The sequence below is a fragment of the Panthera tigris genome, chromosome A1, assembly GCF_018350195.1.
Source record: "Panthera tigris isolate Pti1 chromosome A1, P.tigris_Pti1_mat1.1, whole genome shotgun sequence".
In the NCBI taxonomy this organism is placed as follows: domain Eukaryota; kingdom Metazoa; phylum Chordata; class Mammalia; order Carnivora; family Felidae; genus Panthera; species Panthera tigris.
This window is the reverse complement of record NC_056660.1, coordinates 110,930,507-110,953,928: the sequence shown is the minus strand read 5'-3', so window position 1 is coordinate 110,953,928 and position 23,422 is coordinate 110,930,507. Positions and strand designations below refer to the sequence as shown.

At 38.6% G+C, this 23,422-nt stretch overlaps 1 protein-coding gene across 1 annotated transcript in view; it reads right to left on the bottom strand.

The window, feature by feature from the left end:
* DDX46 (DEAD-box helicase 46) overlaps positions 1-22,358 on the bottom strand; it is a 69,705-nt gene extending 47,347 nt beyond the window's left edge. Inside the window, exons 1-11 of the mRNA XM_042984240.1 lie at positions 22,154-22,358; positions 17,820-18,005; positions 15,410-15,553; positions 9,969-10,065; positions 8,728-8,893; positions 6,956-7,107; positions 6,054-6,167; positions 5,331-5,496; positions 3,844-3,964; positions 3,087-3,262; positions 2,020-2,141 (exon numbers count right to left, since the gene is read on the bottom strand). Of these exons, the coding sequence (XP_042840174.1) occupies positions 2,020-2,141; positions 3,087-3,262; positions 3,844-3,964; positions 5,331-5,496; positions 6,054-6,167; positions 6,956-7,107; positions 8,728-8,893; positions 9,969-10,065; positions 15,410-15,553; positions 17,820-18,005; positions 22,154-22,170 (1,461 nt within the window). The 5' untranslated portion in view covers positions 22,171-22,358. The remainder of the gene's footprint in view (positions 1-2,019; positions 2,142-3,086; positions 3,263-3,843; positions 3,965-5,330; positions 5,497-6,053; positions 6,168-6,955; positions 7,108-8,727; positions 8,894-9,968; positions 10,066-15,409; positions 15,554-17,819; positions 18,006-22,153) is intronic.
* Between the last annotated feature and the right edge of the window lie 1,064 nt (positions 22,359-23,422).

Sequence of the window (23,422 nt, the reverse complement as noted above, 5' to 3'; positions counted from 1 at the left end):
AAGGGAAAGAGAGAGGGAGAGAGAGAATCCCCCTGAATTGACAGTGCAGAGCCCAAAGGGGGCTCGAGCTCACCAATACAGGGCTCGAACTCACGAACTGAGAAATCTTGACCTGAGCCGAAGTCTGGTGCTTTACCAAGTGAGCCACCCAGGTGCCCCTATTTTTTATTTTTTGAAGATTTATTTATTTTGAGAAAGAAAAAGTGTGGGCAGGGGGAGGGGCAGAGAGAGAAATCCCTGTGCTGTCAGCACAGAGCACGATGTGGGGCTCAAACCCATGAACCCTGAGATCATGACCTGAGCAGAAACCAAGAGTCAGACACTTAACCGACTAGGCTACCCAGGTGCCTCAACAATCAGTATTTTTAAAATGAAATAGAATGGAAAATCCAGAATGTGTTAGAGATCAGTAAACTTTCATTTCACTTCTATATAAATATAACATGCATGTATGTGTAAAGTTATTTTTTGTAAACATTATTTCTTTTTTTTTTTTTTTTAATTTTTTTTAACGTTTATTTATTTTTGAGACAGAGAGAGATACAGCATGAACGGGGGAGGGGCAGAGAGAGAGGGAGACACAGAATCGGAAGCAAGCTCCAGGCTCTGAGCCATCAGCCCAGAGCCCGACGCGGGGCTGGAACTCGCGGACCGTGAGATCGTGACCTGAGCTGAAGTCGGACGCTTAACCGACTGAGCCACCCAGGCGCCCCTGTAAATGTTATTTCTTACAATAAACTGTCATCAAAACAACTAAGGAAGATAAGCTGAGAAAACATAAAGCATTTAACAACAGCAAATATTCCTTAAAAAGGAATGTGATTAAATAAATTGAGATGCCACTTAATTTATTGCATTTTTCTAGTATCAGAAGACATATTCGTTATCAAAGCCTAAAAAGTCTTTTAAGAAAAAAGTCGACTTTAACATTGTACAACATGACCTTTCCAAAACTTATTTGATCACATAACCTGTTTTTTCCTTCTTCTAATTAAAGCAAAATTTTCTAATAAGCATCATTTTTAAGAAGACATTTGGAAAAATGTCAAAGTAAAGAGAGTAAATGAAATTATGTTTAAATAACTCTTGCTGCAGGGCGCCTGGGTGGCTCAGTCAGTGAAGCATCTAACTTCTGCTCAAGTCATAATCTCAAGGTTTGTGAGTTTGAGTCCTGCATCAGGCTCTGTGCTGACAGCTCAGAGCCTGGAGCCTGCTTTGTATTTGGTGTCTCCCTCTCTCTCTGTCCCTCCCCTGCTCATGCTATGTCTCTCTCTCTCTCAAAAATATACAAACATTAAAAAAATTTTTTTAAATAAATAAATAACTCTTGCCAAAAACATTTAAAGATACCAGTGAAACAGGTATTAATGCAAAACAGTCATCACCACCTTTTAAAGATGTCACATGAATTAGAGCCAGTTGGGAAATCAGACGACCTGGTTCTGGGACAAATTAAGTCTTATTAGCCTAAACACTTTGATCAACTTACTTAACCTTTCTCGCCATTTCTTTATCTATAAAATGGAAAAAATATCTGCCTTCCTTGAGCAGAGAGAGACAAAGAGGAATATCAGGAAAGCCAAGGTATAAAAATGACTGAAAATCTTAAAATATAAGATTAACATAATTCATCCTCACTATTATTTTTAAACCTCATCTTTTTTAAGATTTAAAAAAATTTTTTTAAATATTTATTTTTGAGACAGAGAGAGACAGAGCATGAACGGGGAAGGGTCAGAGAGAGAGGGAGACACAGAATCTGAAACAGGCTCCAGGCTCTGAGCTGTCACCACAGAGCCCGAGCGGGGTTCGAACTCATGGACCGCAAGATCATGACCTGAGCCAAAGTCGGACGCTTAACCGACTGAGCCACCCAGGTGCCCCAGTGGCTAAGATTTTAAAAGCAATCACTATACAAATCACTAAAACAAATCACTTTTAGATCATTAAATAATTTAAGAATGGAAACACTGAAAGAAAAAAAAGAATGGAAAAACTGAATGCTCCTTTTATAGTTACCTGCTCACTGATTCCTGTTCCTCCATAAACACAGACCACTCTAAGTCCCAGGGTCTTTGAAAACTTCTTACATTCTTTAGTAATTTGTAAAGCCAGTTCTCGAGTTGGAGTCATGATGACAGCTGAAAAGATAAATATGTCAAAAGCCTAACCACCAAAATTCTTGAAAGGCTATCCTGTAACGTGTTATATTTAACCTCTGAAATAATGTTCAGATTTCTTAGTATAATTTTTTGTTTTTGTTTTCATTTGTTTTATGCACCTTTGAAACCCTCTTTCAAAAGGTTTGTAATAGTAGAGATTGTGGCGATTGCTAATTTTAAGTAGATTTTAAGAACATGCTACAGAAAGATAAATGAGAGTTAAATGCCTCACTCAAACATCAGGAAAATACTGGGGTGAAAAGAACGCAAATCATTCTCAACTGCAAATCACAGAGCAAAGATAATCAAGCGACTCACTGTGCTGCAGAGCCATACCGAGGCTTCCGGAAACAACCTTGGTGTGAAGGGCACAGAAAGAGTAGGAATATATTGTGCCCCCTGTTTCCAAGAGAGGAGTTGAGCAAATTTTCAAAACCCTACTCACACTTGCAAAACAGATCTCTGTCAAATGAATCAACAAATGAACCTGAAGACCTAATCCTGAAGGAGATGCTGGCACTATATATATAGCCTTTTAAGGCGAAAAACAAAAAATGGAAAATATATTTCCTTACAATCTTCTATGTTGAGTTTATAGATCCACTGACACTCACTAAGCACAAACCTCAATATAAATAAACAGATAGATGCACGAGGAGTCTACCTGCCGAGTCAGAGTTTAAAAATTGAGCTGTGCCAGGAGAGGCTGTTTTTGTACTTCTGAGGTGTCACTCCAGAGCTCTGAAGATTCTCACTCCACCTGCTGGTAAGGGGAAATCAGCCCCAAAGTGCCAAATTTATAAAGGAAATGTACATAAAGACATCTTTATTGTTATAATAGAACATTATAAAATAACAGGTCTTTCTGATTAACTGACAACAAAGTCGTTACCTGAATAAATAGTTTAATGAAAGGAATTGTACCTATTGGCCCCTCTCCTTCTTCTAATGACCTCTGATCCATGATGTGTCTAAACATGGGCAACAGAAAAGCAATGGTCTTTCCGCTTCCTGTCTTGGCAATACCAATCAAATCTCGTCCAGACATTATAGCAGGAATCGCCTGGGTCTGGATTGGCGTGGGTTTTTCATAGCCATGCCTTAAAAAGCAAACCAAAGAAAGACAAGGTAAGAACTGGCATCTCTGGGTCTCTCCAAGTCCCATAGTAAGGTTTTCCAAAACGTAGAATAGCTGTACAACGAATATTATTTGTCAAAAGGGAATGAAGGATTGAGGCATTCTACGTCATGAATGAGCACTGAAAATATTATGTTAAGTGAAAGAAGTGAATCACAAAAGACTATGTTAGTACGATCCCACTTATAGGAAACGTCTAGAAGAGACAAATCTGTAGACACAGTAAATTAGTGGATGCCTAGGAGAAAGAAGGGAGAAGAATGACTACTAAGGGATACAGGTCTCTTTTTAGGATAATGAATATGTTCTAAAATTAAATTATGGTAATGACTGCCTAACTCCATAAATATACTAAAAATCATTGAACTGTACAAAAAGTAAGGTTTATGATATGTAAATATATCTGAAAACACTCAGGTGTTTAAGAAAAAAATAGTAAATTTTTCTATTAGAGTAAAAATGTAACCAATGGAATTAATTGGGTAAAAGAGCCATTCTGAATAGGAAGACACTGAAAAATGTAGAGAATCACTAACTACTCACTTTTTGAGAGAATTTAGGATCTTCATGGAAATTCCACACTGGACCCAAGATTTAATTGGTTTGGGGCAACCTTTTCCCTTGACAGTAATGCCTTCCATTTCCAACCGAAAAACATTTACCTCTACAAAACAAAATCCAGATTAAAAGCTATTAAATATTGTTTCATTAATGCCTTCTACTTTTCAATCAAGCATGGTAAAACTAAGAATCTTCAATTCTTGGGGCACCTGGGTGGCTCAGTCAGTTAAGCATCCAACTCTTGATTTCACCTCAGTCACGATCTCACAGTTCATGAGTTCGAGCCCCACATTGGGCTCTGTGTACTGACGGTCCAGAGCCTCCTTGGAATTCTCTCTCCCTCTCTCTCTCTGCCCCTCCTGCATACTCTCTCTCTCAAAATAAAGAAACCTAAAAAAAAAAAAATCTTCAGGGGCACCTGGGTGGCTCAGTCAGTTAAATGTCCAACTTCAGCTCAGGTCATGGTCTCACGGCTTGTGAGTTCGAGCCCCACATTAGGCTTTGTGTTGACAGATCAGAGCCTAGAGCCTGCTTCAGATTCTGTGAATGCCCTCTCCCTCTGCCCCTCCCCTACTCAAGCTCTGTCTCTCTCTCAAAAATAAGTAACATAAAAAAAGAAAAGAAAAGAAGGGCACCTGGGTAGCTCAGTCGGTTAAGCATCTGACTTCAGCACAGGTCATGATCTCATGATCTCACTGTTCATGGGTTCGAACCCTGCATTGAGCGCTGTGCTGACAGCTCAGAAGCTGGAGCCTGCTTCAGATTCTGTTTCTCCCTCTCTCTCTGCCCTTCCCCTGCTCACACTCTGTCTCTCAAAATTGAAAAAAAAGTTGAAAAAGTAGAAGAGAAAAGTTTTTTAAAAAATCTTTTTTTTGTACTACTAAAGATAATTCCACACAAAATCTATAGGACACTTAATACAATTACTGCTGTGACCTAATAGGGGACTAAAAGAAATACCCCATTTCTATAATCTGTCTTTTATTATGTCTTACACTGAAACATCAATAAAAGAACAATGATTGACAGGTAATACAAACACTTGTTCTCCAAGCAAGAGTTGCCTAGATTATCCTTATTCTACCAATAATTACACAGATTCACACTGGTTCCCAACCCTCAAATCCCAGAAAGGGAAAGGCTAACAATACTTTATTTGCTAACTTCACATAAAGAGTATTCTCAACCCAAAAAATCTCAACTACATGACCCAAACTAATTTTTGCTCATTTTTAAAAATACTTCCAAAACTACACTGATTCCTCACTGCTCTGAATCTTTGCAGATGACGTTCATACTCACTAGAATGACTTCTTGCCTTCTTTTTTCTTCTCTCACTTCTCCAGGTAAGCCATGAAAACTCCTCCTACTCATGCACCAACTTACAACCTACCCACACATTCCTCCTAGGCAAAGCGAAGCATATCCTCCTCTGTTCAATAATCAATAAATGAATAAAAGAATTTTACCCTCTTGAGACATTTTTGCTAATTCTGGAACTTCAACATAAAAGTTTTTTCTGAATGGTTCATATTCAATTTTTCCATGATCCACTGGTTCTAGAAGTTTCCTCTGTTTTGTCTGGTAGCCTGTAAGGGCCGTCTGAAGATCAACTTCTTCCTCCTCTGAAGAATACTATAATTAAAAAAAAAATAATAAGGAAAAAGTTAAATCCTTTATTATTTTCTCCTTATGGAAAACACTATTCCTAGCTTTTAAAATCCTCCTCTCCTAGAAAATATTCCTTGGCTTTTACTTTTTCACATTCTGAATTTTTCAACTTAGTTTCTTTTTTCGTTGCCCTTACAGAAAGTTATAATGACAATATAAAGCTAAAATAACAAAACAATTCTAATAAGGCTTTAAGGAAGTTTTGATATAGTTCTCTCTACACAAATCTTTACAATGTGTTAATAGAAGAATTTAATTCATTCTATCACTTTATTTCTTCTCTTGCCTTATATGTCTGAGGTCAGTGATGAGGGGCAAAGGGGAAATCAACAAGTGGGCATGCAGAAAAAAGTCAAAGATGTCAAAATGTTCTACAGACTGGATATTCATTCAGCAACAGCACTGCTGAGAAAAGCAAGAACTCCTCCTAACAGTAGTTTCTAGAACTAAACAGACATCTCCACCAAATAAACACTTCTAGGATAGTATAATGAACAAAGTCAAAATTAACGAAGAATTACCTCCATGGCATCCTGGTCATTCTCCATTAGCTCACCTTTCTTCTTATCAGAATCTACCACTGCTTTTTTGGTTGTCACTACAGTGACAACTTTTGTGACTGTTGGCCCAGACTTCTAAAATAAAAAAGGAATATAAAGTATGTTATAAAATTGAGAAGAAATTGTATGCAAATGAAGCACAATGATAACTATCACAATTTATAATTCAAATGACAAAAGGAGTCTGCTTTCTCCTAATGAATTTGTTTAAACTTTAAAATGTAACATTAACTGGATTATATAATATAAAGTTTACTATATATTTTATATAATACTGTATAATGTAATTTTATATCATTTTATGTAATATATAATGTTATAGAACATATAAAAATGTAATAATTCACTTAAAAATACTACTAAATGGTACTTTTTACTCATTGGACAAGCCAGACACTGTTGAAAGAGCTTAGGATAAATCAATAAAGCAGGTAAAGGTCACTACCATTAGAGAGCTCTCATTTTATAAGAGAGAAACAATAAACACAGTAAAAACTCAATCAGATAATTTGCCAAAAGACAACAAATGCTATTAAAAAGAAGAAAAAATACACTAGTAAAGGGGATCAGGAATATGAAAGCTGAAAGTGCCAATGAAGTCTGGAGAGGACCTAATGAGAAGTCAGCAGTAAGGAAAGACACTAAATACAGATGGTGGCAGTAAGAGCAACTTTTTGAAAGAACGCTTACAGCTAAAATTCCCTAGTATCTGTGGGACTGAGAAAAAGCACTAGCATTTCTGAGAGAGGGAGGAATCAAATTTATAAACTCAGGCAAGTCAGTGGTAGGTCAATGTGACAAGAATTCGTTATCCAATTAGGAATACTGGAAAAATCTATAAAAAATAAGAGAAAATGGCATACCTTTTCATTCCCTCCACCACCCTTCACACTTCGCATATTAAACTTTTTTACTTCCTCTTTCACTTCTTCCATGTAAGCATCTAATGGATCTAACTCCTCACCCTCCATTTCATTTCCTTCCTTTTCAGCTTCTGCAGGATCATCTTCATCATCTAAAAGAGCAGAATCACTCTTTTGTACATATGTTTCAAAAGGAAATACTTCATAATCAGAACGCCTCTCACCGTGACCTCTTCCCTCACACCCTCCTTTCCAACCAACCCAGGCACAAAGCAGTTCAAATACTCAAACTTAACAAGTTATTACACTTAGCAAGCATGCATCAATTTTACATAATGATATAAATCACATGATACATTGAAAAGAGGACTAAAAACTTTCTGTTAAATAGTACATTTCTTTCAATTACCTTTTTTTAAATCACAAAAAAAAAATCGCACATTTTCAATTCAAGATAATCTTTTTTTCACATATCAAAGATATCATCACCCCTTAAAAATACATTCTCTTCATCTATTTAAACCACTCTGTGAAACTTTCATATAAGATGAAAAATTCACCAGAATTTTCACAGAAAAATAGAGCAAAACTCCATTTCCCTATAAAATTTCACACTGTTCTACTTCACTAAAATCTAAAAGTAAAAATCATATACGCCAGGGAAATAGTTCTCTTGTAAGTTATGAAAAATCAGAAGGGACCTGAAAACATGCCTTTAACTTACCTTCATTACTAATATTCTTATTTGTAATAAAAAAATTAAAGAGCTATTTACTGACTGTGCCCATAAGAACTCAACTCTCCACTCTCAACTAAAACGAGTGAGGGGCGCCTGGGTGGCTCAGTAAATTAAGTGTCTGACTTCGGCTCACGGTTTGTGAGTTCGAGCCCTGTGTCAGGCTCTGTGCTGACCGCTGAGACTGGAGCCTGCTTCGGACTCTGTCTCCCCCTCTCTCTCTGACCGTCCCTCACTCACACTCTGTCTCTCGCTCTCTCAAAAATAAACATTAAAAAAAATTTTTTTTAATAAAAAAATAACAAAAATGAAGTAAAATCAGTGATCCTTACTGAACACTACCCTACACGTTACATTTTAACATAAATATCATTAGATAGATTTAATATCTCAATATGAACCCAGCAATTCCACTCCTAGGTATATTAACTAAAAAACTAAAAGCAGGGATTCAAATGTATATTTGCATACCAATACTTGCAGCAGCTTTATTCACAACAGTCAAAAGGTGTAAACAACCTACATATCCAATAGACCAATAGGTAAACAAAACGCAGTATACACATACAATAGAATATCATTCAGCCATAAAAAAGGAATGAAATTTTGACACATGGTACAACATGGAAGAACCCTGAGGACATTATGTTGAGTCAAATAAGCCAGACACAAAAGGGCAAAGACCGTATGACTGCATTTATGTGAGGTACCTACAAAAGGCAAATTCATAGAATAGATATTTTGGGGGGTAAGTAGGTGGAGGGTAGGGCAGGATGAGGAATTAATCTTTGTGGGCACAGAGTTTCTGTTTGGGATGATGAAAACATTCTGGAAATGGCTGGTGATGATGGATGATACACGACACCATGAATGTACTTAATGCCATGGAATTGTACATTTAAAAAAAGGTGAAAATGGTACGTTTTTCCATAAGAGAAAAAATGCCTAAAAATTTCCACTATGAAGTATTATTCATATTTCTAGAATATTCTACATGAATTGTTATATAGACTATTAGTGTACCAAATGAATATACCATCATCATCTTCTAAACTCCATTTTTTCCCTTGTTTCATCTCTTCAATTTCCTTTTTCAGTTCCCCTATGTTTTCCATGGCCTTTTTACGTTGCTCCTCTCGCCATTTTTCTACTCGTTCTTTTCGCTTCCTCATTTCTTCTTCCAGCTTATTCTGATCAAAGTTCTTGGGGGGGGTGGGGAACAAGAGAGACAGTGAGAGAAGGAAACAAAGATTAACAACTTTATTTCAGCAATATTCCAAATAACTTTTTCAAAGTATAAAAAAGGAAACGGAAAAACATGTATTTACAAACTCCTTAGTTTAGAAAAGATTTAGATCACACATCTTTTAAACATATCCACAAATACACCAGCAAAATGAATTCATAAGAAAAAGCATCTTCAACTAAGAAAGCAGACAGACTTCAAAAACCATAATCTAATCTCTTTTTCATTACAGCAAAATACACAGAAATTCACTTTCTTCCTCAACTAGAAACTAGATAAATAAACACGCAAAATTCCCTAGTTATCAGTTATTGTCAACTTCAAATCCTCTAAACTCCTCTTAAACTGCCACCATGAAAAAGAAATTTTCTATTAGAAATTAATGAGTAAGGGAAAGCTATGTATCAACATGATTAAAAAGCTTTGGTCGTAGGGGGCACCTGGGTGACTCAGTTGGTTAAGTGTCCAACTCCTGATTTTGGCTCAGGTAATGATTTCACAGGTTCAAGAGATCCAGCCATGCATCAGGCTCCATGCTGACAATGCAGAGAGTGTTCGGGATTCTCTACTCATTCTCTCTCTATGTCCCTCTGCCCACCCCACAAAAGAAACAAAAAACATTAAAAATATATTTAAAAACAAAAAAACAACCAGCTTTTGTGTTTTAGCCTTTATGTTTAAGTTTCCTAGAAACAGCCTTTGTAAAGGCTTTATCCAGGGACACCTGGGTGGCTCAGTCAGTTAAACGACCAACTCTTGATTTCACCTCAGGTCATGGTATGGCAGTTGTGAGTTCAAGCCCCGTATCAGGCTCTATACTAACAGCTCAGGACCTGGAGCCTGCTTTGGATTCTGTTTCTCCCTTTCTCTATGCCCCTTCCTTGTTCGTGTTCTCTCTAGCTCTCAAAAATAAACATTTATAAATGAATAAATAATATTTTTAAAAGTTCAAAATACATAGCAATAAAAAAAACAATCTGTGATTACAGAAACAAGCTTGATATTATACAATTATTTGTTAGTAAACATACACCAGCATCTTTTTCTTTTTCATCCTCCTTGTCATCTTTGTCTTTTTTCTTCTCTTTAGAACTTTCCCCACTATCTGTTTTCTCTTTGGACCTAGACCTACAAAAAAAAGAAAAAAAGAAACATCATCTATTTGTGTTCAGAAACATTCACATTTAAAATTTTTTTTTTTAGTTTTTTAAAATTTTTATTTTTGGGAGAGACAGAGACAGAGTGTGAGCAGGGGAGGGTCAGAAAGAGAGGAAGACACAGAATCTAAAGCAGGCTCCACGCGCTGAGCTGTCAGCACAAAGCCCAATGCGGGGCTCGAACTGACAAACTGCAACATCACGACCTGAGCTGAAGTCGGACGCTCAACCGAACTGAGCCACCCACACACCCCTTAAAATATTTGTAAAGACCTGCATTTTACTTTTTTTTTTAAAGTTTATTTATTTATTTTGAGAGAGACAGAGGCAGCATGAGTGTGGGAGGAGCAGAGAGAGAGGAAGAGAGAATCCCAAGCAGGATCCACACCGAAAGCATGGAGCCTGATGCAGGGCTCAAACCCACGAACCGAACCACGAGATCATGACCTCAGCTGAAATCAAGAGTCAGATGCTTAAATGACTGAGCCACCCAGGTGCCCTGACCTCCATTTTACATTTTAAGTAAGAAACTTCTGAGAGTCAATTTCACATTCATATTACGTTAATAAACATCCCGGAAATATAATGAAAACTTAACCCTATAAGTAGCAACAAATATCATTAATTATTAAGTATTTGGCAATTTGCCCAAGAAAAATTGGACATATCACATAAAAATAATTACAAAATTTAAATAGGAGGTAAAATTTGACACACAGAGAAATATACCAAAACATTAATATTCTACAAGATAATTTGGTATGTAATAATGTTTAAAACCCCAATAGACGTGCATTTTCCCCTATGTATGATATCTTTTAATGAATAAAATTTCTTATTTTAATGCAATCATTTCAGTCTACTTTTACACCCCTTATAATTGGTGCTTTTAAAAGTACATTAGAGGCGCCTGGGTGGCTCAGTTGGTTAAGCGGCCGACTTCAGCTCAGGTCATGATTTTGCGGTCAGTGAGTTCGAGCCCCGCGTCGGGCTCTGTGCTGACAGCTCAGAGCCTGGAGCCTGTTTCAGATTCTGTGTCTCCCTCTCTCTGACCCTCCCCTGTTACGCTCTGTCTCTCTCTGTCTCAAAAATAAATAAACGTTAAAAAAAAAAAAAAGTAAAAAAAAAGTACATTAGAGGGGCAGCTGGGTGGCTCAGTTGGTTGAGCATTCAACTTTGCCTAAGGTCATGATCTCACAGTTTGTGCTGATAGCACAGAGCCTGGAGCCTGCTTTGGATTCTGTGTCTCCCTCTCTCTCTGTTCCTCCCCATTCATGTTCTGTCTCTCTGTCTCTCAAAAATAATAAAAATTAAAAAAAAAAAAAGATTGTTTATGCCATTGCATTTCTAATTTTTCAATCAGTTTGTCAAATACTTTTCTATCCATGTATGCTAAGAACCAGAAAAGACCCCAAATAGCAAAAACAATCTTCGAAAAGAAAACTAAAGCAGGAGGCATCACAGTCCTGGACTTTAGGCTGTATTAGAAAGCTGTAATCATCAAGACAGTATGGTACTGGCACAAAAACAGACCCTCAGATCAATGGAACAGAATAGAGAACCCAGAAATGGACCCACAAACGTATGGCCAACTCATCTTTGACAAAGCAGGAAAGAATATCCAATGGAATAAAGACAGTCTCTTCAGCAAGTGGTGCTGGGAAAACTGGACAGCGACATGCAGAAAAATGAACCTGGGCCATTTCCTTACACCATACACAAAAATAAACTCAAAATGGATTAAAGAACTAAATGTAAGGCAGGAAGCCATCAAAATCCTCGAGGAGAAAGCAGGCAAAAACCTCTTTGACCTCGGCCTCAGCAACTTCTTACTCAACACATCTCTGGAGGCAAGGGAAACAAAAGCAAACATGAACTATTGGGACCTCATCAAAATAAAAAGCTCCTACACCACAAAGGAAACAACCAGCAAAACGAAAAAGCAACTGACGGAATGGGAAAAGATATTTGCAAACAACATTATTAGATAAAGGGTTAGTATCCAACATCCGTAAAGAACTTCTCAAACTCAACACCCAAAAAACAAATAATCGAGTGAAGAAATGGGCAAAAGACATGAATAGACACTTCTCCAAAGAAGACATCCAGATGGCCAACCGACACGTGAAAAAATGCTCAACATCACTCATCATTTTGAAATACAAATCAAAACCACAATGAGATACCACCTCACACCTGTCAGAATGGCTAACATCAACAACTCAGGCAACAACAGATGTTGGCGAGGATGAGGAGAAAGAGGATCTCTTTGCATTGTTGGTGGCAATGCAAGCCGATGCAGCCACTCTGGAAAACAGTATGGAGTTTCCTCAAAAAATTAAAATTAGAACTATGCTACAACCTAGCAATTGCACTACTAGGTATGTATCCAAGAGATACAGGTATGCTGTTTCGAAGGGGCACATGCACCCCAAGGTTTATAGCAGCACTATCGACAATAGCCAAAGTATGGAAAGATCCCAAATGTCCATGGATGGATGAATGGATAAAGAAGATGTGGTATATCTATACAATGGAGTATTACTCGGCAATCAAAAAGAATGAAATCTTGCCATTTGCAACTACGTGGATGGAACTAGAGGGTATTATGCTAAGCGAAATTAGAGAAAGACAACTATCATATGACTTCACTCATATGAGGACTTTAGATGAACATAAGGGGCAAAAACATAAGAGACTCTTAAATATGGAGAACAAACAAAAGGTTACTGGAGGGGCTATGGGAGAGGGGATGGGCTAAATGGGTAAGGGGCATTAAGGAATCTACTCCTAAAAGCAATGCTGCACTATATGCTAATGTGGATGTAAACTAAAAAAAAAAAGATTTTTTAAAAAATTTTAAGAAAACACAAAAAACACTTTTCTGAATCTACTTAAATAACTAAGAATTTTCACTTTGGCTCTTACTAATATAAAGTATTACAATGATAAATTTTCTAATGTTAAACTAATCTTCCATTTCTGGAATAAATCCAACTAAGTCATAATTATTTTTTTTTACATATGGTTGGATTTGATATAATCTTTATGTTTAGAATGAGTATAGCCTATAATTTTCTCACACTGCCCTTGTCAGGTTTTAATATCTACATTCTTCTCAATACACAAAATGAATCGAGAAATGTTTCTTCTTTCTTAAGTCTCTGTTCATCAAAAGTATCATTGCAGAGTGAAAAGACAAACTACAGACTAAGAGAATATATTTGCCATTTATAAAAATGACAGTAAACAACCATCCAGGATATTTAAAAATAACGACAAAAACCTCCTATGAATCAATTTTTAAAGAAACAACCCAACAAGAAAATAAGCAAAAAGATTTTTAACATACTTCAGAAAAGAAGAAATTCAAATGACAAGCAAGCATATGAAAAGATGTTCAACCTCACTGGTAGTCAGAGAAATACAAATTAAAACCACAATGATATTGGTATAACATATCTAACCAGTTAACAAAAATTAGAAGGACTGACAATACCAAATACTAGGAAGGGTATGAGACAACACAATTATCATAATGTTTGTGGGAGTAGAATTAGTATAACCCCTCTGGAAAGCATGTGGGATCACCTAGTAAAAATGAAGGTATGTTAATTTTTTTTTTTTTTTTTTTGAAGCTATGTTAATTCTATGGCCATGTAATTTCATTCGTATATACAGACTAGGGAAACTCATGCACATGTACACTAGGAAACATACATACAAATGTTCACAGGGCACCTGGGTGGTTCAGTCAGTTGAGCATCTAACTTCGGCTCAGGTCATGATCTCACAGTTCACAAGTTCGAGCCCCAGATCGGGCTCTGTGCTGACAGCTTAGAGCCTGGAGCCTGCTTCAGATTCTTTCTGTCTCCCTCTCTCTCCACCCCTCCCTCACTTGCTCTCTTTCTCTCTCTCTCTCCCCAAAATAAATGTAATAAACTTCAAAAAAAAAAAACATTCACAAGCACCTAAAAGTTAAAACAACCCAAACACATACCTCAGTAAAATGGATATATAGTGGTATATTTATGCCGCAGAATAGTATTCAGCAATGAAAACGACCTACTGTTATATGTAACACAGATGAGTCTCAAACAATCACCAACACAGATACAAAAGAATATGTGATTTATTCAGGTAAAGTTAAAAAACATAAAAATCTAAACTATTCTTTTTCCAGATCCAAACACAGATGATAAATAAATAGAAAGAAGTTACTAGTACAAAAGTCAGGAATGGTTTTATCTAGGGTAGTAAAGAGCTAGGTTAGAGAACAGACATGGATGGCTTCTGGAGATACTGACAATGTTGTATTTCTAAACCTTGGTGGTGTTTACATGAGTATTGCTTTATAATTACTTAATAAACTGCATATTTATACTTCATTCACTTTTCTGAATTTATATTTTAACTTAAAATAGTCCTAATGGGCATTATTATATGGACCTCAGTAAAATAAAAATAACAAAATTAATGACAGGAAAAAAATCCTCACGACTAATATGAAGAAGGTACAGAAAACAGACACAAATTCATGTATTGACTATCCTTTGACACCACTTTTACAAACAGGAAAAGAATGAACCATTGACAAGAGAAATATAAAGAATAAACATAAATGACACAGATAAAAAAGTAAACATATTATGTCTAAAAGACATAACCAATAACTCAAAATTGAATGGTACTGGCATCTTAAGGAAACATGTATATTTAACTTAACACAAGCAAAGTTCACACCCATCCTGAACAGCAATTCAGTAATACATGTCATGATTTAAAAACCGTCAAATGGGATGCTTGGGTGGCTCAGTCAGTTAACCATCTGACTCTCGATTTCAGCTCAGGTCACAATCTCAAGGTTCATGAGTTTGAGCCCCATATCCGGTCCTGAGCTGTTAGCACAGAGCCTGCTTAAGATTCTCTCTCTCCCACTCTCTCTTCCCCCGTTCTGCTTCCGCTCTCTCTCTGTCTCAAAAATAAACGTTAAAAAAAAAGTTATCTGTCAAATCAATGTTAAAAATGTTAAAAACATACCTCAAAAGAAAAACAGAGTTCCTAGGAAGATGTTTATATAATATATTCCTGACTATTAAAAGTAGATACTAAAGAGAACAATGTATTGAGTGTTAAAACTAATCGAATCTAGTATTTTCCAATAATTTACAAGCTTTATAACCTATTAAAATTCAACCAACAGTTCATCATAGAAGCCAAAATCAGTGGGAAAAAAAAAAGAGAAAGAGAGAAAAGGAATAGTGAAGAGTCAGTTCCCAACCTGCAAGACAGATACAGTCCAATGATAACATTACCTATTCTCAGCTTTCTTGCTTTTATTGCCAGGACTTGAGGATCTGGATCGCCGGCCTCGGCTTCTACTCCTGGAGCGTCTCCTGTCTCGACTTCGAGATCTTCTTCGCTCTCGACTTCGATCTCTCTCTCTACTTCTGGAACGCCTGAAAGGACACTTTCCATTCATTCTATGACCAATTAGAGATTCTTTCAGAAAATGTTTCTGTGCCATGTTGAAAGAGCTTCTTAATTATTACCATTACTAAAGGCTGAGATTTCAATTAACCATCAAATCAGATATAAATAGGGAACAACTGGGGCACCTAGGTGGTTCAGTTGGTTAAGCGTCTGCCTCTTGGTTTTGGCTCAGGTCATCTCACAGTTGGTGAGTTCAAGCCCTGCATCAGATTCTGCACTGACAGTGTGTAGCGTGCTTAGGATTCTCTCTCCCTCTCTCTCTTCCCCTCCCCAGCTCTCTCTTTCTCTCTCTCAAAATAAATAAATTTTAAAAATAAATAGATAGATAGGGAACAAGTGGGGCGCCTAGGTAGCTCAGTTTGTTAAGGGTCTGACTCTTGGTTTGGGCTCAGGTCATGGTATCTGGATTAATGAGTTCAAGTCCCTCAATGGGCTCTGCACTGACAGCATGACAGCATGGAGCCTGCTTTCAATTCTTTCTCCATTCCCCTCCCCTGCTGGTTCTCTTTCTCAAAATAAATAAGTAAACTTTAGTAAATAAACAGGCAACAAGTAAAGCCAATTCTTACAAATGGTCAACAAAAAACTGATACTAATTCCAAAATGATATTTGTTGAAAAACATAGCAAATCTGTAATAATAGCTTTTTGAAATCTACAGCCTATAGTAGAAAATCTAAAACCCCAAATCAGCCAAAACCTAAGTATAAGGGTAGGCACAATGGGGCTATGGGAAGATCACAGACATGAAGAGTAGGAAACAAAAATTTCTATTCTACAGCTGGCAGTCACATGACATATGGCAGATCAACTCTGTGGCTCAGTTTCCTTATCTATATGATATGGAGACTTTACTTACATAATCTCAAAATCCTTCTTGCTCTAAAACCTCATGATTCTTGTTTTTATTTTAAGTTTATTTATTTTTGAAAGAGCAAGAAAAAAAAGCACAAGTCAGGGAGGGGCAGAGAGAGAGGGAGACAGAGGATCCAAAGCGGGCTCGGCACTGACAGCAGAGAGCCCTATGCAGGGTTCAAACTCATGAACTGTGAAATCATGACCCGAGCCAAAGTTGGACGCTTAACTGACGGAGCCACCCAGATGCCCCTAAAACCTCGTGATTCACTCTCAAAAGTTAAAGACATTATCTTAAGTAATCAATTTCACTTAACACATACTTGACTGAATTATATGAAACTGTTCCTGGGACCACATAATACAAAACTGAAGAAATTGCACTATATGCATTCTAAAAGATGAATATTCTCCCTGACTACCTTTGCTAGTTCTCCTTCTAATGTTTGGAAAAAAATAGGTTTTTTTTTCTGTGATTAGTTCATAACACCTATACAACCCTGTCTTCTTTCCTATTTTAATAAAAAACTTATCAGAAATATTTTTTTGGTGTGGTGAAGATTTTTATTTAAAGACAATGTCTTTCACCTCTAGGAAGGTTATAGCTGCTTGATTCGTGCCTAGGAAAATGCAAGCACGTAAAATAAAAATTAGGGTGTTCTTTTGTTTAAATCTAAAATGGTTTTTAAAAATTGTGTCAAATGGGAGCGCCTGGATGGCTCAGTCAGTAGAGCAATCAACTCATAATTTTGGGTAAGTTTGAGCCCCACAATGGGTGTAGGGATTACTTGAAAATACAAATCCTTAAATTTTTTAAAGTGACAAACAGCAAGTAGGGCTTGGGTAGCTCTGTCCTTTTTCCTTCTCCTATCAGCTTTAGTGGCTGCTCTGAACATAGTGGTCAGCGTTCTTGGGACAGAATTAGAACAGAACCCCCTTGACAGCATATTACCTTATCTTTTACTGGCTTTTAAAACCTCCCTCAGGGGGCTCTGAAGGTTCTCTTTGGTTTGGTTTTGGTTTTGGTTTTGGTTTTTAAGTAGGCTCCACACCCAACATAAGGGTAAAACTCATAAACCAGCAATCAAGAATTGTATGCTCTACCCACTAAGCCCAGCTGGACACTGCCCACCCTTTCTTAATTTTTATTTATTTGGTTTTCTTTGGATTACAGGAAATAGAGCCAAACGTTTCCAAACTTAAAATACTGTTTGAAAGTCTTTGTTCCAGGCAAATCACTTCTTGACCTAATCAAACAAGCTGGAGTTAAAACAGAGTGCCTATAAAGGGGCCACTAAAATCCAGTCCAAGTCACACTTTTGAAGAAGCTGAATTTAGCTGACAGAGACCAATTTATCACGAATCTTTAAATTCTTACCTCAGGCGCTTCCGGTCTCTTGACCGAGATCTTCTTTTATCCCTGCTACGAGACCTCTCTCTCCTTCTATCTCTATCTCTGCTTCTAGACCGCCTGTCATCTCCACGTTTACTTCTTTTGTCAGGTGAGCGACTTCTAGATCGACTTCCAGATCGCCCCCTTGATGCTGACCGCTTCCGATAATGGCTAGAAAGTAAGGTCAAGATTAAGTTTAGGAAACGCAGCTAGCTTGTATGATATTTTATTTAATCACATTTTCCCAAAATATCTCAGCACACAAATTAAACCATGAAAGGACTTTATTATTTTTTTTTTAATGTTTATTTATTTTTGACAGAGAGAGAGAGAGACAGAGCATGAGTGGGGGAGGGGCAGAGAGAGAGGGAGACACAGAATCCGAAGCTGGTTCCAGGCTCCGAGCTGTCAGCAAAGAGCCCAACACGGGGCTCGAACTCACAGACCGCGAGATCATGACCTGAGCCAAAGTCGGACGCTCAACTGACTGAGCCACTCAGGCGCCCCAACAATGAAAGGACTTTGTACACATAAACTCTTTTTTTTTAAGTTTATTTATTTAAGTAATCTCCACAACCAACATGGGGCTTGAAATCACAACCCTGAGATCAAGAGTCACATGCTCTTCTCACTGAGCCAGCCAGGAACCCCTACAATTCTTAAAATCAGAGGGAAGTAATGATTCCTTCATTTATAGTCCATGTAGAGAGGGAAAAAAAAAAAAACTATCTTAAAAGGGAAACAAGGACAGTAAAAAGAACAGATCAAACTCCTGCCTCTGGGTCCCAAGCAACTTGCATTCTGGTAAAAAAAAAAAAAAAAAAAAAAAAAAAAAAAAGATGACCAGTTAAGTAAAGAAAAAAATAAACAATACATCACCATCACGTGGTACTATGGAGAAAAACAGATTAGAGTAGATGAAAGAGAGAGGATGGGAGGTAGGAGATTTGCTATTTTACACTAGGTGACTAGAGAAAAATGTGCTAAGAGACATTTCAGAAGTTTGAGAAAAGTAAAAAGAACCGTGTAGATATATCGGGGAGAAACTTTTCAGGCACCACAAGTGCAAAGACCCTGAAGACAAAGCTTGACTGGTGTGTCCAAGGAACAGCAAGGAAGGCAGATGTGGCTAGGGCTGAATGACCAAGAAAGAGTACCATGAAACGAGGTCAGAGATACCATAGCGCAGCCAAACATGCACAGATTTGTAGAGCCTTATAGATCTGAGTAAGTTGAGGTTACTGGAAAATTTTAAGCACAGGAGCAACGTTACCTCAGTTTTTAAAGCATTAGTCTGGAGGTACCTGGGTGGCTCAGTTGGCTAAGCATCCGACTCTTGATTTCAGCTCAGGTCATGACTTCATGATTCCTGGGTTAGAGCCCCCACATCAGGCTCTGCACCAATACCACAGAGACTGCTTAGGATGCTCTCTCCCTCTCTCTCTGCCCCTCCCCAACGAATGCATATGTGCATGCCCTCTCAAAATAAATAAACTTAAAAAAAAAAAAAATCTGGCTGCTGAGGGGAGAACAAACTGAAGGAAGCCAAGTGCAGAAGCAAGGAAAACAGGTAGAATGCTATAGCAATCACTGAAGTAAGAGAGTAGTGGCATGGATCAGAATGTCAGGTTCAGAGTTGCCATAGGAAGGGTCAAAATGTAGATATCGTGGAGCTAGAGCTGATTGTATTTAAGGACTAATTCAATGTCAAGTGGGACAGCAAGGGAGAAGTCACGAGTGTTGCTGAGATACTTGCGTGGACCAAGGAGAAAGACAAAGTTGCTGCGTATTAAGATAGGAAGCTTGAGGAGGAGTAGATGTGGGGGGAGAGTGGGAAATCAGGATATTAGGCATTCATATGGAGATGTACAGGAGGTAGTTGAAAATATGAGTCCAGGGTTCACCAAGGGAGTCATCAGTGTACAAAGGCTACTTAAAGCGATAAACGTGGATAAGATGGCTAGGGAATGAGTATACCTCGTTATCCCTTAAGCACGTGAAATTAAATGTACAGAAACCCAAGCTTATTTTTTAATGTTTATTCATTTTTGAGAGAGACAGACAGATAGACAGCATGAGCAGGGGATGCTCAGAGAGAGAGGGAGACACAAAATCGTAAGTAGGCTCCAGGCTCTGAGCTGTCAGCACAGAGCCCGATGCAGGGCTCAAACCCACAGACCATGAGATCATCATGACCTGAGCTGAAGTTGGACGCTTAACTGACTGAGCCACCCAGGTGCCCCTAGAAACTCAAACTTACTGCCTTTCCCTCCCCAAACCATTTGTCATCCCAACCTTCAGTCAGTAGGCTCAAAGTATCAATTATCTTCAATATCTCATTCTACACAACCAATAAAACACCAAATATCACCAATTTCACCCCTGTGATTCTTTTCAATTTTATCACCTCCTCAGAGTTCTGTCATGACTCCATATCAAAGTTATGTAGTTAGGGCATTTTAGAAGACCTTTAGAAATCTTGCTTCTACCCTCCTTTCCCTTAAATCTGTTTTACTCATTGCTGCTAAGGTAATCTTCATAAAGCAGAATTCTGACCACATTATAAACATACACACTCATTTCTTACTTAAAATCTTCAAAGGCTCTCAATTAAAATCTTAACTTCGAAACTAAATCTACAATCCACCCACATTCTGGACCCAACTCCATTTCAGAACCTACCTCCTACCACTTTTCTTCAACCTTTCATGACACCTACATATGCAGGCTAACTGAGCTCTTCACTTATTTCTCTAACACCTTGATCTTCCCATCTCTGAACCTTTCATCAGTCCCTAAACTAACCTAGAAAACAAGCCAGGGAAGAAGGCTAAACGGCTGGAAGAGACTTAATTGTGAAGGGCCCTGAAGGCGGGCTGAAGAGTGTGACTTCATCTTGAAAGAACCAAAACAGACAAAAAGAGAGGAATGACATAATCTTTATTTAAGAAGTGTCACTCTGGCTGCAGTGTGAGGAATCTATTAGAAGGGCAAGATCACAGGAAAATAATCAATTTGAGGCAAGTGTAGCAGTCTGAGCACTAAATAATTAGGCCTGAATTAAGTCATAGCAGGAATGGAGAGAGGATATAGAATCGTATTGGGTTGAGACAGTTAAGAGAGAAAAATGAATCAAATAAGTACACTTGCAGGTTTCTGCTCTGGGTAGCCAAATGAACAGCCAATGCCTTCAATAAGATTTAAAAGACGCCCCAGGAATTTTGTGCAGATATAGAAATATTCTTTATCTTTATCTGGGTGATGTTTCCACAGTTTATGGATTGCTAAATTTCAGCAAGCTCTACCCTTAAGCTTTGTCTATTTCCCTGAATGTTAATTATATGTCAATAAACTATTAAGGGTCAACTGGGTGGCTCAGTCAGTTAAGCCTCCAACTTCAGTTCAGGTCATCATCTCACAGTTCATGAGTTCCAGCCACGCAGTTGAGCTCTGTGCTGACAGTTCAGAGCCTGGAGCCTGCTTTGAGTTCTGTGTCTCCCTCCCTCTAGGCCCCTCCCCCACTTGCACTCTGTCTCTCTCTCTCAAAAAATGAATAAACATTAAACAATTTTAACAAAAAATAAATTATTTATTATTTATATCCCAGATAAAAAGGATCTTTTAGTAACTGCTAAATACAAAGCAAATAAATACTCATCGCTGAGATAAAAACCTCAAGGTCCCAAACCAGGTAACAATCTAAAGTTTTGAAGAGATATCCTAATTCTAGTAAGACCTCCCAATGCACAGCTTTAAAAGGACAGAAAAACACGTAACAAAGAAATATGAAATCTATCTGCAAAACAAATCTCCATGCAACAATTACTGTAGCCCACTAAAAGCCTAGTCATGTACAATGTTGTAGGTGATGTAAAAATATTGGTCTCCAAGCTCCTTTCAACTGACTTGGGAAAATACCACACAAAGAACTAAAATAGGCAGCAACAGGCGCCAAGGAAACGTGGCAAATGCGAATTGCAAGAAATTCAACTGGGATCACTACTGCCAGAGCGATCACGGTGGGCTCCATGGAAATGGCGGGATGTGGTACCCAATCACTGACGCCCTGGAGGGGTGGTCCCACTCCAGGGGCTGGAACCGGCGAAGGCAGTGCTGGGAACCCCGTGGCCGTCACCGCCCCAAATACAGCCACTCCCTCGGCCGGGGTCCCCCAGCCCCTCTAGTGGCCGAGGTCAGCGCTGGCCGCACGTGGGGCCGCCCGGGGTCAGGCCTGGCCCCGCTGGCACCTCAACTCCCGCCTCTTTCCCCCACTTCAAGGAAACCGCCCGCCCGCTCGCCCTCTCAGCGCGCCGCCTCACCGTGACTCCCGGCCCATGCTGCCGGCCGCGGGAAAAGCGGCGCCCTTCGGGACAATGCGCAGGGTAACCGGACAAAAGAAGAGGCCGCACCGCCCTCAGCTAGCCGAGCGAGGTGCAGCACTAAGAGAGAGCAGCAGCTCCAGCGGTGGCAGCCATCCGAGAGCAGCCAACGAAAACAGGACGTGCTGGCGCCGGTGGCAGAGAGAAGGGGAAAAGCGGGCCGGAAGCTGCTATCTCTCCACAGCGACTCCTTTCGGCTGGAGGCCGCACAACGCCGGCCTCGCCGCAAGACGCGTCCTTTGCCGGGTTTTCCCTGCAAGCCTCGGAAAGTTCGTGAGGTGAAGGAAGGCTCCTTGGCTTTGCAGGCCCTGGGAGGGTCTTTCCTGCAAGGGCCACCGAGACGCCATAGTCATCCCCGAGTTGTCCCAGGACTTGTACTGCCGTCCCCCTTAACCTGCGCTAAGTGATGGTACAAACATCTCCATTCACAGATTCATTTATACATTCATTTGTATGTATTGTTATGCGTGCTGTATGTCCTAGATCCGAGGAGCTTACAATATAGTGGATACAGACATAACTAAAACCACAAGTAGATATAAGAAAGAGATTACAGCAAAGGAGAGGGGTTCAAAAAGAGATCCCTGAAGATGTGACCTTTGAAGTAAGATGTGAAGACTGAGGAGTTAAGTTGGTGGAGAAGAGGATGAAAGCTAAAAATCTATTTGTAAGATTATAGTGGTTCTCAATATCGCCTGAGCTTGGAAGTTTTAAAAAAATACATGAATGGGGCACCTGGGTGGCTCACTGGGTGGAGCATGTGGCTCTTGATCTCCAGGTTGTGAGTTGGAGCCCATATTGGGCATAGAGATTACTTAAAAATAAAATCTTAATAAAAAAAAAAAATACATGGATGCATGAATACCATACCTAAATTCTGATTTAATTGGTCTGGAGTGCTTCTTGTGCATTTTTGAGCTTCTTTAGTGATTCTGAAGCACGCTCAAGGTTGAGAATGACTCACCTAGCATAAGCACTGTTTTAGCAGAAAGCTGTAATGCTAAAGTTGGAGAGAGGCTCTCATAGTTTACATGCCTCTTTACTTTTCTACTTTCTTATACCTAAGGATGACAGAAAAATTCTAGATTGTGACTGTGGCTGTTGACGCATGGATGTATACATTTGTCAAAACTCATTGAACTGCAAACCTTACTTTTTATTTTATTTTAAAGTTTATTTATTTTGAGAGAGACAGAGACAGTGCGAGTG